This window comes from Leuciscus leuciscus, assembly GCF_965113295.1.
Source record: "Leuciscus leuciscus genome assembly, chromosome: 20".
NCBI lineage: Eukaryota > Metazoa > Chordata > Actinopteri > Cypriniformes > Leuciscidae > Leuciscus > Leuciscus leuciscus.
The window spans coordinates 3,142,045-3,159,078 of NC_138744.1; the positions used below are offsets into that span (position 1 = coordinate 3,142,045).

A 17,034-nucleotide genomic window follows, 5' to 3' on the forward strand; every position below is an offset into this window, starting at 1 on the left:
TGTTACGCAGCACGTTTGAGCTTCAGCAAGAACCAATGAGGTTCATTCTCGTGTTACGCAGCACGTTTGAGGTTCAGCAAGAACCAATGAGGTTCATCCTCGCGTTACGCAGCACGTTTGAGCTTCAGCAAGAACCAATGAGGTTCATCCTCGTGTTACGCAGCACATTTTAGGTTCAGCAAGAACCAATAAGGTTCATTCTCGTGTTACGCAGCACGTTTGAGCTTCAGCAAGAACCAATGAGGTTCATTCTCGTGTTACGCAGCACGTTTGAGGTTCAGCAAGAACCAATGAGGTTCATCCTCGTGTTACGCAGCACATTTTAGGTTCAGCAAGAACCAGTGAGGTTCATTCTCGTGTTACGCAGCACGTTTGAGGTTCAGCAAGAACCAATGAGGTTCATCCTTGTGTTACGCAGCACATTTTAGGTTCAGCAAGAACCAATGAGGTTCATTCTCGTGTTACGCAGCACGTTTGAGCTTCGGCAAGAACCAATGAGGTTCATTCTCGTGTTATGCAGCACATTTGAGGTTCAGCAAGAACCAATGAGGTTCATTCTCATGTTACGCAGCACGTTTGAGCTTCAGCAAGAACCAATGAGGTTCATTCTCGTGTTACACAGCACATTTGAGGTTCAGCAAGAACCAATGAGGTTCATTCTCGTGTTACGCAGCACGTTTGAGGTTCAGCAAGAACCAATGAGGTTCATTCTCGTGTTACGCAGCACGTTTGAGGTTCAGCAAGAACCAATGAGGTTCATTCTTGTGTTACGCAGCACATTTGAGCTTCAGCAAGAACCAATGAGGTTCATTCTCGTGTTACGCAGCACGTTTGAGCTTCAGCAAGAACCAATGAAGTTGTTCTCGCGTGTCAGGTTCGGTTGAGCTTCTGTTTAAGTTCACTGATCTATGTTTAAATGTGAATAAAAGCCTTAATTCAATCTGTTCATCATATAAAGCTCAATTCATATATCCTCATTCATTTACGATCTCTTTATGAACTTTTGAAGCATCAAAGTGGAAGTTGCTTAGCTGTCAATGGAGGGACAGAAAGCTCTCAGATTTCATCAAAAAGATCTTCATTTGTGTTCTGAATATGAACAAAAGTCTTACGGGTTTGGAATGACATGAGGGTGAGTAATTAATGACAGAATTTTCATTTTTGGGTGAACTAACCCTTTAATGAGAATGATTGTCTTCACAATGTTTCATGCAAATTCTCTCTCTCTGAAATGACTTCAGCTACGCCTGTCCACACAGAGACACATTTCAACATCCAATCAATTAGTTCAAATAAAGTCCTGACCTACACATTTTCTTTCTCATTGAATATCCCGTTTTATTGTAAGATGATTTTTATGACAATTATGCACATTTTCCTCCTAATTGTCATTTTCTAATTACCTACTCATTACCATTTTTGGTCCTGTGAACTGCATCAGGCATGCAGGATTTTGGTTCGTTTTTTCGTAATATTTCAGATGTGTGAGGGGTGTTTGTTTTTACTCAGTATCAGTAATGTTCTGCAAAAGCTCTTCTCATTACTGTAATATTGGAAAAATGATCATTAATCATTAATAATTTTATGTAAATTGTAAAGTATGCATAATGCTATTGATTTCTATACAGTAAAAAATATATATTTTTAAATATAAAATGAATTTGGGGTGACCTAGGAGAAAGTGTGCACTGTGCTTAATTGTCATTAAAATAATGTCACAATGCAAAAAAATATATAAATGGTCCAATTCAGTTTCTTTTTTATTTCTGGTTTGAAGTGCAACGTGGCATGTTTTCATGAGGATTGAGACGTAGCGATTAAAACTGATCATCAGCTGCAGACATTTTTAGGAGATGGAGGTGATTATTAGATTAGGAAGCGATTATTCCACTGCAGAATCAAACTGCACGCATAGCTATTAATTTTTGAGTGCATACATTCATTAGCTAATACTTAATTATCACACATGCATCATTTTCTCATCAGTGATCAGTGTTTTGTGTCTCTGTAATGACAGATTCATCAACGGTCAAATGAAATACAGATACGAGAGCTCTCATTAGTGTGTATTGTCCTGAGTGATTCCTGATTAACAGGCGTGAGGATGAGAACAGAAGCTAATATAGATTCCCTTTTGCATAGTGTGTCGAGTGCCGCTTTCCCTTTAATCAGGGTCGGACCGTCCGCTTCACTGCCGCGCAGCTGCAACCTCGTTTGCATAATTCGTTTAAATGAACTGCTGCCCTAAGAAACATCTTAGTGTTGGGATGGTGATCTCACTGAACCCTGAAAAGATGTGTTGTGCTATTTGAAGCTGCAGAAATTGCTTTGTAAATGCAGTTGTTTGCCCCGTGGACTTAGTGTCGTTGTGACTGTGTGCATTGATTTACACTCCTTTTAAAGGAACACGCCGACTTTTTGGGACTTTAGCTTATTTACCGTATCCCCCAGAGTTAGATAAGTCCATACATCCCCTTCTCATCTCCGTGCGTGCCGTAACTCTGTCTGACGCACCTACCGCTAGCCTAGCTTAGCACAAAGACTGGAGGTAAATGGCTCCAGCTAGCATACTTGATAAGTGACAAAATAACGCCAACATTTTCCTATTTACATGTTGTGATTTGTAAAGTCACAGCGTGTACAAATAACAAGGTCACATGAGACACAGCCATCTTCTAACCGTATACATACTGGGAACTATATTCTCTCAGAAGGCGAAGCGCTGCTACTTCTGCGGAGTTATTTACTCCAACTCTGAGCGAACTCTCTGCTCCTCACCACGGGGCTTCTCAGGCGCTGCGAGCAAATCACTCCGCAGAAGTAGCAGTGCTTCGCCTTCTGAGAATATATTTAGTATGTATACCTCAAATGCGATCAAGTGCTTCCAAGGCAACTGTGTTTTTGGTTGAATAGTTTCAATAGATTATAAAACCTGCTGTTACATGACTCATGCGTGACTGTTCTGTATGAAACTGCAGTCGTGCTGGCTTTACCTCACTGTAGCTTTACATTTTGTTTCCTTGAACAAAGCTCTTGATGCCACAGAGCAGACTGCCAATGCAATTAGTCCCCACGTTGGGCGCCACTTTGACTGAAGTGCTTGGTAAAATAATGAAAAGTTGCATTGTAATGCACCGAAGGCCTGATCGTGCATGTGTGTGCGTGCTGGGAAAATAACTTAAAGGGTTAGTTCACCCAAAAATGAAAATTCTGTCATTAATTACTCATGTCATTCCGAACCCGTAAGACTTTCGTTCATCGTCAGAACACAAATTATTTCATTTTTTTGATGAAATCTGAGAGATTTCTGTCCCTCCATTGACAGCTATGCAACTACCACTTTGATGCTTCAAAAAGTTCATAAAGAGATCGTAAAACTAATCCATATGAATTAAGCAGTTTTGTTCAAAACATTGATAAGCGAACATAAACAGAAGCTCAACCATACTTGCTTAACGCATGAGAACAAACTTTACTTGGCGTAACTATACTTTTCATTTATTACTTAAAGCTCACTTGAAGTTCTTTGATACTACATCAAAACTACTAGCCTAACTGATAAAGTTCAAACATTATTAAAAACAAGTGAACAGTCGGTAATAAAATAAGAACAAATACACAAATTACAAGAAGAAATGAATAACAAAGTTACAAAGTCTAACAGTAGTATTCAGGTACAATTAATAATTAAGCCTAAATGTAAAATAACACTATATTTGTTCACTATAGAAATTAATAGTTTCATTTTTTGTTAAAGCTGTATTTTGTTGTTTAATTGACATTAATGATACAGACAACAATAGGAATATTAGGTGTGTGCTTTAAGACTGACTGCACGGACCGACAAAACGGACAAAAAAACATCCAGTTTCTTTCTCAACTGTTCACTTGTGACATAACCGAGAGAATACTTACCGAGACGGGTATTTAGACACATAGCTGCCAACTTTTGAGTTTTGCTTGGAGTGAGATTTGGGGGCGTTGGATGTAAAAAAATTATATTGCATCACAATAAGTGTATTGTGATTGTCAAAACATTTTAGTAACTAAACTGAATTTTATTAGGTTTAGTGACAACATGTTACAATGTCTGGTAAGCTATGTTTTTTATTATTGCTTGAAACAAACTTCAGGATTTCAATTCAGTTCAATTCTTGTGATTTGATTTAATATTGACTAATTTGGATAAATATTAGGTAGGCTACACAAGATAGTAATTTTTCTCAAGAAAAAAAATCTAATTATCACTATTAACTACGTCATCACGTTGAAAGGTCACGCCGGCGCCAGCAATACTATTTGAACTACTATCCATATTCATCAGAATGTTATTCATATACTATTCATATTCATATTCACTGAATACTATTATATATAATAGCAAACAATACTATTTGAACTATCCTCTTACGTACGGTCGGATTGTTAACAGTGGGGCGGTACTTCTGCCGGCGCCGGCGCGACCTTTCAACGTGATGATGTAGTTCCCTGTCCGTTTGTTGATCAGCTCAATCTGAACTATTGAAGGTAAAAAAATATATAAATTTTGTTTTTTGAAAATGACCTATCGTTTCGCTAGATAACAACCTCTTCTTCAGTTGTGAATGCGTACAGCCCTTTTAAACACTTAAAAGACTTTTGAAACTGCATTGATTTGGACTTAAAAACGATGGTAACCAATGAAGTCCATTGTTAGAAGAAAAATCCAGAAATGTTTTCCTCAAAAAACATAATTTCTCTCCCACTGAGGAAAGAAAGATATGGATATCTTGGATGGCATTGGGGTGAGTAAATTATTAGGAAATTTTCATTTTGGGGTGAACTAATCCTTTAATGAGCACATATCATTTTGAAAGAACAAAGTGTTTTTTGCTAAGAATCAACTTAAAAAAATACACAGTGTAGCTTTAATAAAGTGGATCAAATGGATGTTTGTGTTTCTCTAACAGCTTATTGACAAGGTGTTGATGTAATAAACCATTGGCACATGTGCCCAAGGGAAATAAGGGCTTTGCAAAATGGTTAATGAATAAATAATGACACAATTGTAATTTTTGGCTGAACTATTCCTTGAATAGTTTTAACGTCCTTCATGTCTTCCCAGGTGCCCAGAGAAGCTGCATAATGCCTCTTCTCGATGTAACTGAAGACAACTTCTCCATCGCCTCCCCAACCCCGAATTCATCTCCAGCTCTTTCCTCCATGGCGTTTTCCTCCGTCTCTCCATCCCTGTCCTCGTTTCTCCCACATTCAAACTGCTCCGTGGCTCCATCTCCCTCCTCCCCGCCGTATAACTTCTACGCTGTGCTGTTGGTGTTGCTGATTTTTTGCGTGGTGTTCGGTAACGTGCTGGTGTGTGTGGCCGTGTCCCGAGAGAAAGCGCTGCAGACCACCACCAATTACCTCATTGTGTCACTGGCCGTGTCGGACATGCTCTTGGCCACACTGGTGATGCCCTGGGGCGTCTATCTGGAGGTCAGTAGACGTACTAATTGGTCAATTTAATTAGTAATTACATGTAGTTGCAACCCTGATAAGCACATAAGTAGTGCCCTATGGAATCTGTTTGAATATTTCCAAAATTCTATTTTATTTTAATTTATTTTTTCTTCATTTTTTGGGATTCCATTTTAGTTATCAAAAAGCAAGTCTAAAATTGTATCTTATACAATTTATCAACAATTTATTAAAAGTTTAATAAAAACTAGTCTATATTTTCTATGCCCTATGAAATCAGTTTTATTTCTTTCCCAAATTCTGTTTTCCATTTAAAATGTTCTTGATAAATTTTTTTGAAATTAGATTGTAATAATCAAAATGCATGTCTAATCAATTGAATTCCTAAAACTATTAATAATAAAAAAAATTAAAAACTAAACAATTTAACTTTTAATTTTTTTAAATAGTAGAGTCCTATAAAAAATTCTGAAATTCTGTTTCAACTTTTCTGAATTTATGATTTAATTTATTATCAAAAAATGGTGGTATTCGCAAATGAAGGCATGAAACATGAACCATTTAATTACAGTTTTAAAATGTAACAAAATTCTAATTAGAAAACAATTTTTTTTTTGCAAACAAAGTGCTGCACAACAGAGGTTTACTGTTAAAATATTTTAACATGGAAGAAAACATTTGATATTTCTTGAAAAAAGTTTTCATATTTTTACTATCATTACATTGAGAAGTACATTCTACTGTACAATAGTAATATATTTCTGTCACAATTTCTTCAAGTTGTTGTGAAGAATTTTTATGACCGGGTTCTGTGATACATTCTCATTTTCCATTTCGCTGATATCATTGAGCCCTATATTAGAACAAAACAAACCGTGATTGGTCACTGTACACGTCAGTCAGACGGTCTCCAGCTTTCTAAGTGGCATAAGCTGATTTTATGCTGATATTTCAAAAACCACTGATGTTTGATGTCTAAACAAGAACATATGTGTTTGTACAGGTTGTGGGTGAATGGAGGTTCAGTCGGATCCACTGTGACATTCTGCTCACCCTGGACGTCATGATGTGCACTGCCAGCATCCTCAACTTATGTGCCATCAGCATCGATAGGTGACCCATTCATTCACCGTCCCATTTACATCCCAGTTGACTCAATGGGCCCTATCTTGCACCCAGCGCAATTGACTTTGTACACCGACGCATGTATCATTCCTATTTTGCACCCGTGCACAGCGGACTTTTCCCTCCAGAGATGCACGCCAGTAAACTAGGGAATGAACTTGCGCTCCCGGGGGCGGTTCAGCGAAAAGAGGAGGCGTGTTCCGGCGCAAACGTTCCCTGGTGCTATTTTGCAGGTTTAGAAAACAATTCCGCCACTGACCAGGAAAAACCTAGTCTAAAGTCAGTGGCGCGTTGCGCATGTTATTCATATGCTATTTTAAGGGCGCATGCTTGGCCATAATCAATGTAGCGTGTGCACAACGCTCATACACTTTGATTCTCTAATCTACACAGAAGCAGCAGTTCTCATTTTTGCAAATCATACATTATTACAAGGAAAAATATTAACACACGAGGGAAATCATTGTTGTGTCCATAAAGATGTGAAAAAATAGGCATAAATCTAGCTTACACATTTACCCAAATTATTATACGCCTGTTTAACCGAAGCTAATTTAGGTGTGTTTCTCCATCCCCAATGTCACTTCTCTGTGTTTTACGGCTCTAGCGAGAACGTCGGTCTCCTCGGCTGTGAACCGCTCCTGGCGTGTATCTGGCAAATCCACCGTTATAATATCAATCCGCCATGGAACAAGCGCGCCTGCTCTGAAAGGGAATGTGAGATGTCGCCCAAACCACACCTATGAATAATGAAGCTACTTCAGACCAACCCATTTTAGATTTGCGTCGGGCGCAAGAGTAATTTATCCCGCCGGTATAATAGCAACAGCGCCCAAGACCCGCCCACAAAGTTACTTGCGTTTCACGTTTGATACTTGCGTTTCAGATCGTTAAAATAGGGCCCAGAGAGTTAACATGGACTAACAGCCAAAGCGATGCATGAATGAAATCCTGTTCTGTTTTTTTTTTTTTTTTTTTATACAAATATGAATGATTCTGATTAACATTTGAGCAATTTCCTAATCTGTTTTGCCTTAGCGTTTGTTTGGAGCTTTGCTAGACCTGAATTTATCTTTGGTTTAGACGCACTCCAGGCAATTACATGCTGGCAAGGCAGAGGAGATTATGAATTATAAATCCTGCAGTGTGTTAGAGGCACTTTTTTCCCTTGCGGGGAATTTTAGTGAATGCTGCTCCTCATTAAACCGTCTCTGGAAATGTGCTGGAAAATTGGAAGTACATTAAAGTCGATGTGCATGAATAACTTATAGGCCTATAGAAACGAGCTGCAGATGTGGTTCACTTCTCAGCATTGTGGATGATGCTTGGCCGTTATATAAGCGTAAAGCATCATTACTGTACCTGAGAATGTGGTAAAATGAAAACTGCCCCTCTTATTCAAACCCACATTTTCATTTTCAACCATTACATACAGTATATTCAGAAGCGGTTTAAGTTTTGACTAATCACAGTATTTCTACATGAAAAGGCTTAAATGAGAGGACAGTGGTGCTATTCTTACTCAACACAAAAAAAGGGCTTTAAATTAGTTTCTGAAAGACTGTCTTTCATGTGGTGCACAACCTTTAGAACAGACACCTCAAACTTTTCAATAAATGAATCTGCTCGTGTTGAAGTTAAAAGACATTTCTATAAAGTGTTCGGCAGACTTTTAAAGATATGCTCTGGTCGTTATTGTGTCTTGGGTTTTATTTTCTAAAATAACCCGACTTAAAATGAAATGCCCCTCCACTCCAGGATAAATGGCCTTTGTTTGTTTCCTTCATGTTATTGATGTGTATAGATTGACAAATGCAATAGAGGATTCATCATATTGATTGAATCGCTGTGGCTGCAGGGTGGAATCTGTCAACCCCAGGGGTGGCAAGGTGGCTTGCCAAGGGAAAGACACACGCTCAGAGAGGATTACAGTGGAAATACACATGTGGGGGTCGCCCAAGGGGTCAGCTTTTTTTCTAAGCTGCCGCAGGCATAACTCTGGCGTTGACGTCAACAGTGCTGGAGGAACTCAGGGCTTCTTGGAGAAACTCACCTGAGGAGAATATCGCACGTATCCAGTCCGAGGAGTGGAATGGGCCGGCCCGAATTCTAGGCACGCTTCGTCAACCGAAAATGTCTGCAGGTCCCCTACCCTCTTGATGGAGGCCAATTCAACCAGGAGCGCTGTCTTCATAGACAGGAACCTAAGCTCAACTGATTGCAAAGGCTCAAAGTGAGCTCTCTGCAGGGCAGATAAAACCAGTGCGAGGTCCCAAGAGGGTACGAGGGGAGCGTGAGGAGGATTTAATCTCCTGGCTCCCCTCAGGAACTTGATGACCAGGTCGTGCTGACCCACTTTTTTCGACTCCAGGAGGTCGTGGTGCGTAGAGATAGCGGCCACGTAAATCTTGAGGGTGGAAGGAGACGGCCTTCGTTCCAACCCTTCTTGGAGGAAGGAGAGCACGGACCCGATTGGGCATTTTCTGGGGTCTTCTCGGCGAGAAGAACACCAGGTGACGAAGAGGTTCCACTTCAACACATAAGCGTGTCGAGTAGACAAGGCCCCAGCGGAAGTGATGGTAGCCACCACCTGAGGTGGTTGGTTACTCAAAACTGCCTCGTCCTGTCCAGAAGCCATACGTGTAGGTTCCATAGATCGGGACAAGGGTGCCAGAGGGTGCCCCGTCTCTGTTTCAGTGGAACCGCACTCTTGCCCTCGAATTGTCTCAGGCAAGTCATCAGTGACTGCGCGCGCTCGCTCGTATGCTGTGCGTACATAGCGACCGAGTCGATTTCCATACCGACAAAAAAGAGATCCTCTGCACGGGGGAGAGGTTGTTCTTTTCCCAGTTGACCCGAAGGCCCAAGTCACAAACCTGGTCTCGAGAGTGAGCTAGTATCAGCCAGTCATTGAGATAGTTTAGGATGCGCTGCCTTGATGACTTTCGTGAAGACGTGAGGAGACAGGGCTAACCCGAATGGGAGAACCGTGTACTGGTATGCCCGCCCCTCGAAAGCAAACCGTAGGAGCGGTCTGTGTCGAGAAAGAATGGAGACATGAACATACGCGTCCTTTAGGTCGATCGCTGCAAACCAATCCTGTGGCTGAACACATTCGAAAATGCGTTTGGCCGTTAGCGTCTTGAATGGGAAGCCTGTGAAGAGATCGGTTCAAGACGCGCAAGTCCAGGATTGGCCGTAACCCACCGGTTTTCTTCGGTACAATGAAGTAGGGGATGTAGAAGCCGGACTACATTTCGGCTGGAGGGACAATCTCGACTGCACCTTTCGCCAGTAAGGTAGTGACCTCCGCACGCATGACAGGGGCATTGCCACCGACCATAGTGTAACGGACTCCCCGGAAGTGGGGAGGAGATCGTGCGAACTGAATGTTTCTCGCGAGCCAGCGGGACAGGTTGGGAAGCTCTAGCCAGGCTCCCAAGAACTGAACCAGCAGGATCATGCGAACCACAGACGTACCCTCGGTGGGGCAGCGAGGCAGAATGACCGGCCGGGACGTGGGAGACGGAACGTCCCGGTGTGGGGGCACGGTCATAAGCGGCATCCTGACAGAGGAAACCAGGGAAGGACGTGCGCCCTGCCATCCGCGCCCTCTGGGAACTCAAAGATGAGGAAGTCAGTTCGGTCTTTAACCACATAAGGGGTAACAAAAGATTCTCCCCGTCCACCAGGGGAAGTGACTGAACGAAAGGGAACTAGTATTCCCTTCTGAACATAGCCTGACTGTCTGTCTTGTATGTCATCAATGTGACATATTTTATTTGGTACACCTGTAATTTGAAAACACGTCTGCATTTCACTTCAACAGCAGCATGTTGCACATTCATCTAAACGTGTTGTGTGTCGATGTGCAGGTACACGGCCGTGGCCATGCCATTACTCTACAACACGCGCTACAGCTCCAGAAGACGGGTCGCGCTGATGATCGCTATCGTCTGGTTCCTGTCATTTGCCATTTCCTGCCCGCTGCTGTTTGGTCTCAATAACACAGGTACAAAACACTTACCTGGACATTGTAACTAGTTTATGAGGAAACTGTATTGATAGAATCGTAGTGCTTTGTTTTCTTTAATATGTACACTCCACATCACTTAAAATCACTCAAAACTCATATGATCTTCTGTGAAACTCAAAAGGAGAATCTTCATGCAATTCTTTGACATATAGCAACAGTTCACTAAAAAATGATGACTTAAAAACAACAAAAAAAATTTTCTGTTTTGTCATTTTAGCAGTTTTAAATGCTCAACTATTGTTACTATAGTTATAGCTATTACTATATTGCTGGGTTAAAATCATTTAAAATCATTTGCAGAGTGACTACTGTGTTATAACACAGGCAACAGTAATAATCAAAAGGAAAAACTTTATTATCAAGCAAGAAAACCCCAAAATTGAGAAAAATATTTTAGCCTGTTTAAAACCAGCCCATTCTCAGTAGTAACTGAGTTATGGTCTGGCAAAGCTTCATTAATAACTTATTTCCAAAGGGGCGTCACCAACGGACGTCGCTCAAATGCCTCTGGGAGCAATTGGATAGACCTAAAACCAATCAGAGCGATCGTCATCGTGTAAAGCCATATGCTGCGTCCCTAAGTTACACTACGCCATAAAAGTATGTACTCTTTCTGTGAAGAAAAGGTATTTACTTTTGAATGTGTAGCAAAACAGTAGGCAAGCTTTGGGACATACTACTTCGTCATCTTTATCGGATCTGTCGCGTGCATCCTGTCACGTAAACTGCCCTGTCAATCATCTTGTCACAGTTAAAATCCTCTATTAAATCTAATTTAATTTCCTACCGTTTCAGAGAGAAATGTAGCAGCACGTGCATCTGCCAGTGGGTCTTTCATGGAGACTGTCCTCATGTGTTTGCAATTTGAATATAATAATGCATTTAAAAGTTGCTGCGCTTCACCAACGGACGTCACTCAAATGCCTCTGGGCGCAATTGGATAGACCTAAAACCAATCAGAGCGATCGTCATAGTGTAAAGCCCGTAAACTACTTGCAGAGCAAATCTAAATTTGCCGGAAGCTTGTCTGGGTTTTCCCAGGGTAAAAAATATTGGCAAAAATTAAAAGAAGTTGCCAGCCACCGCCAGCATTTTGGATAATTTTCACAAAAGTTGTATGGCCCCCAGAATATTTTGTTGTATGAATATCTGAATATCTGCAATATGTGAAAAGAAAGAATAAAGCATCTGCTTTAAAAAACAACAGCAAAAAAAATTTATTTTATTCTAGCTTCATGCATTCTTTTTTATCAACACTTGAATGTGGGTAAGCTTGATGAGCTGAAATTCTTTTAAAACAGTGAAACCGTCATCACTCCTCAAAACCTGTCGAGAAATGTCTCTTGCTCCAGCTCTCTAGTTCCGTCCTATGAGCCTGACCTCTGTCAGAGTTTTCATGAACTTCATTGGTTGAAACTGCAGAGTGAACTTTTGTGCTGATTTCCATCCAAAGGGACTTGGCTGGATTCATGCACTTGTAATGAGGTTTCCCTCCATGCATAATTATCGTTTCTGCCCTCCAGGCAATATGTGTGTTTTCCTTTGTGTTAAAGCTCTAAAGATCAGATCTCCACAGAACACAGCCTCCGGGCAATCCCTAAAAAAATAATTTTTTAACTCAGTGGGAATCATAAGGATGGGTCACAGGTGCTGTAAATTATTATGCATTTATTGTTAGTCATTTTCTCAGATTGTGTGCCAATGTAAAAGTCTCCATTTGCTCTACATTCTGTTTCATTGGTTATGTAGATTGCACATCACCTCTTTTCTCACAGTGTCTTAAATGGTTCGAACAAGGATCCGGTCTCTCGAAACCCCTCCTTTCCAAGAGCCTACTCTGCTCTGATTGGTCAGTTGGCTCAGCCTGTTGTGATTGGTTAACCGCTTACAGCTCGTGTCAGAAACAAAACGTCCATTACCATGAATGGATTTCAGTGTCTCACTGTTATACGAATGTAATAACGATAGTGTCGGTTTTACCGCATCAAAGGCAAAATTTCTCATTTTTGTTTGGTTTAAGTTGAAGTACTAAAATAACTAAAACCAAAATAAACTAAAACGTAATAAAAACAATACAGACATATATAAAAAAATATAAAAAAAAGTAAACTAATAATGACAAGCCATCAACAAAATTACTAAAACTAAAACGGAGAATATAAAAATAAAATGTAGTTCAAACTATTATCAAAAACTATAATACTAAATCAGTGATATTAAAATAACAGCTGTTCAAGGAATTAGTTCCATTAGTCCAGTTTAGTTATGCTTAAAGTCCCCTTTTATGGGCTTTTAGTTGAATGTGTTAGCCTTATACTGTTATTTATAAGCTATTGTGCTCCTAATCAATGACAAAATTCACATTTAGAAGATATAAGCCTTCAAAACTTTCAGTCTCTCACTTCCACCAATACTGATCAATGATTTTGATGACATCACTCTGCACTTCAGCTTCTCAATAGATTTTCTGTCCAATCAAATGCTCTCTAGAATCTGAAGCTCCGCCCCCTACATTATAATAGATGCTGAAGCTGCAGCTAAAATCAGTCACTTGTTGACACATACTATTTTCTACATGGTGAATGGCACATAGTGCACTATATAGGGGATGTGAACGATTTAGACAGTGTAAATATGCTTTCCATTGGGGCGAATGAAGTCCATTGGGGTGAATGAAGCTCCAGAGACACTATAGCACAGAACGGATCATATGTGTATCGAGTCGGCGCAGACCAGAAAAAAACGTTTCAGTGCAAAAATTGGAAACACATTGAATAATGCTGCACGTTTCAAGGCAATTCAGTGGGCCTTTAATGTAATATGTTGTGTTTGCAGCTCCTCATTATTGAGAAGCCTCCACTTATCCACTATTTGTGTCTGTATTTAAAGTTAGTGCTTGTGTATATATACATAGACGTATACATAATGCTCCACGTCAAACCAACCTTGACAACAACATAGAGCAGGAGGATGATCGAAACACCTCCCTGACTGAATTTGAATAAGCGAGGTCCTCTTCAGCTCAAGTGGCATCTGCGCTTGCACACAGAGTCCTTCACAGATTGTCCCAGCACATGGTGCTTAAACAATAAAAACACAGAAAAGAAAAACAGAAAAAAATATGCAGCGTTCATCAAACATGACACTTCCACTGTGAGCACTGTGAAATTATGTTAGCAAGAGCCATTGATTCAAGGTCTAAAAGTTTCTTTAAGGATGAACCTATAATGCTTTTTTTTTTTTTTACGTTTTCAGTTTTTCTTTTAGTGTTGCTGTTGAAGCATGAAAAATATCTTCAAAGTTGCAAAGCACAAGGCCACTCAAAAGGGAGTTATTCTCTGTATCAGTGCGCACTGTTTCTGAACTCCAGGAACAAACACGTCACAATAATCCTCATTTAAATAATTCCCACACAAGGCATATGCAGAATAAAGGGGCGGGGCCTGGTTGAGTTAGTTAGTTAGTAGTGTGTTGAAACTCGCGGTTATGGTAAGAGGCGTGACATTTCCCAAAGACACTGGAAGCGGTTGACCAATCACAACACACTGGTCCAGCCGACCAATCAGAGCATTAGTTACGCTTGAAGGAGGGGCTTCATAGAGACAGAAACTAAACAGGGGTGCGTTTCCCGAACAACGACGTAACTCGCTGCTTAACTACCATAGTATGATGCATCGCTGAAGAAATCAACTAGCTAGTCACGACTGTTTCCCGAAACCATGTTGTTGCAAAGTGGTCGTTCAACCACGTTGGTTTATGACATCACGCACGTCTAATAGAGAGCCTAAGTCCCGCCCCTCCGCTTCCGGCTCATGGGACCCTATTTCGGAAAAAATATGTATGGTAGTCAATGGCGAGAGACAACTTATTTTTTTATTCCGTCTGAACTGTGCCCTGAATTACACATATGATGTTTGTCAATTTAAAAGATAATTATGAAATTCAAGAAAGTCGCAGTTTGTCATAAAACAGAAGAGTAACATTTAGTTTTATGTGAAAATCGCTCATTGAACTCCATCTCTCGTCTCGCACTATGTCCGTATGTGTGCAGTCTGGTACAAAACACTCAGGCATGACGGCGTAACGTTACCATTATAACTTAAGTCTTATAACGTAAGACTATAGAGAAAATGACAGACGTTAGCTTCAGTAAAGTTAGCTTCATTCATTGAGAGAAAAGGTATGACGTCACATGTGCGCCTTTTGGGTTTGTAGTCTTTGTAATTACGTATTTTCACAGTCTCATACCTCAACAGTTTTACATCAAACTGCGACTTTCTTGACTTTAAAATGTATCTTTTAAATTGACAAACATCATATGTGTAATTCAGGGCACAATTCAAACGAGATCAAAATATTTGTTGTCTCTCGCCATTGACTTCCATACAATATTTTTCCGAAATAAGGTCCCATGGTGGTCCACCGGAAGGGGAGGGACTTAGGCTCTATATAACTTTTTTTAATTAAGCTGTTTGAGATCGAATTAACGCTAGATGTTTTGCTATAAATTGCAGACATGACATCTGAGGACTATTTCTAATTCTTCTCAGTTATTTTGCTTTATTTCCAGATTCAATCATAGGCTCGTTCTTACATAGTAGAGCTCGTTCGCACATGCGCACTCTTCAAAAACAGTGCTTTTAATCTCTTGACAAACTAAAAGATGTAAATGACATTTGTATGCATTCTAAATAAAATACAAAAGTTGTACTGAATGTCATCTTGCTTATTTTGCTCAAGATAAGGATTTATTAAGTCCACATGTAATACAAACTAGAAACTATATGCTTCTAACCACAGCTCGAGAGCTTTCGTTCCAACCACACAACTCGTTGAACTATGCTGATAACGACGGAACTTGCGAACATAGTTGGCTAACGATGCTGGAAATGCACCCCAGAGCATTACTGACTGGGAAGAGAGGTGCTGAAATAAAAAATGTGAAAAATAATGTGGTTTTTGAACATTTTGAACGTAGAGCTCAAAGACATAATCAAGACTTTGTAAAAGGGCATAATATGGCCTTCTTTAACATTCCTTAAGAAGTTCGATTTTGATGTAAACTGCATCTTTGCATGAGATTCACTCTTGTTCTTTCTGTCTTTCATATCAGCCAGTCAAGAAGGGAGAGACTGCAGCTTTGCCGACCCTGCTTTCGTGGTCTACTCTTCTGTTGCTTCCTTTTACGTGCCCTTCATTGTGACCGTGATGGTGTATGTGCAGATCTGCGTGGTCCTGCGCAGACGGGGCAGACGCACCGCACCTTCACGCAGACACGGTCTCCATCCAGAGCCCAGAGATGGACAGAGATCTCGCAAGGTGTGCTGGGAATATCCTTTCACTAGAATTTTACTAAGCCCTAACCTTAGCAGTCCTTCAATATTTGCTTACATCTTTACAAAAAAAAATTGACTGAAATTGCAGCAATTTTCGTCACATTGCACTGAGAATGCAGTTGGTGCCATCAAAAGTTTTGAAATTGTAAATAATGGTACACTACCGATACCTGAGACTAGTCCACAACACAATTCACTCACGAACACAACCCAATTAATACATTTATTCTGCAAGGATTAGAGGTGTTTCAGTAAATGTATTCATAATGAACATTTTCAGTAAGTGTCTTTCGGTTCAGTACGTATAAATATTATAATAAATATGAATAAATACAGTTTTGTGGCTGATATGGCTAGGAACTATACTCTCATTCCTGCGTAATAATCAAGAAACTTTGCTGCCGTACCATGAGTCCAGCAGGCGTAATGATATGACGCAGCGCCTGAAAATAGTCCCCAGCTCGGTAACTTCCAACGTGACCGGGACTAAGTTTGTCTAACCTATTAGACCTATTTTCAGGCGCTGCGTCATATCATTACGCCTGCTGGACTCATGGTACGGCAGCAAAGTTTCTTGATTATTACGCAGGAATGAGAGTATAGTTCCTAGCCTAGAAAATCGCAACTTTTCATTTTCCGTCGGTCTTAGTACACGATGTAACTACAGAAGAGTCAAGTTTTAAATAGGAAAAATATCGAAACTCTTTGGTCATTTTTTTGAGAGAGATGCTAATGGTCCTGTCCGATTCAATGATCTATGCTAAGCTATGCTAAAAGTGGTACCGCCAGACCCGGAGATCGGCTGAATGGATTCGAAAACGGTAAAACTCAACAGTTTAACTCTGGGGGAGCTGTAAAATGAGCCTATTTCCAAAAAAAGTGGAGTATCCCTTTAACGATGGGAGAAATGGTTGGCATGCCAGGCGCATGGTCTAAAAGCTTTCCTGTAGCTCAGTGGTAAGAGCATTGCGTTAACAACGCAAGGTTGTGGGTTCAATCCCAGGGGATTGCACATACCTATGTATAAATGTATAGGATAACGCAATGTAAGTCGCTTTGGGTAAAAGCGTCTGCCAAATG

At 40.3% G+C, this 17,034-nt stretch overlaps 1 protein-coding gene across 1 annotated transcript in view; it reads left to right on the plus strand.

Annotated features, from left to right (window-relative positions):
- Window positions 1-17,034, plus strand: part of drd2l (dopamine receptor D2 like) — a gene marked incomplete at its 3' end in the record, with an annotated part of 32,892 nt that overhangs the window by 4,072 nt on the left and 11,786 nt on the right. The window contains exons 3-6 of the mRNA XM_082150744.1: window positions 5,105-5,475; window positions 6,461-6,570; window positions 10,458-10,594; window positions 15,732-15,937. Coding sequence (XP_082006870.1) covers window positions 5,105-5,475; window positions 6,461-6,570; window positions 10,458-10,594; window positions 15,732-15,937 — 824 coding nt within the window. The remainder of the gene's footprint in view (window positions 1-5,104; window positions 5,476-6,460; window positions 6,571-10,457; window positions 10,595-15,731; window positions 15,938-17,034) is intronic.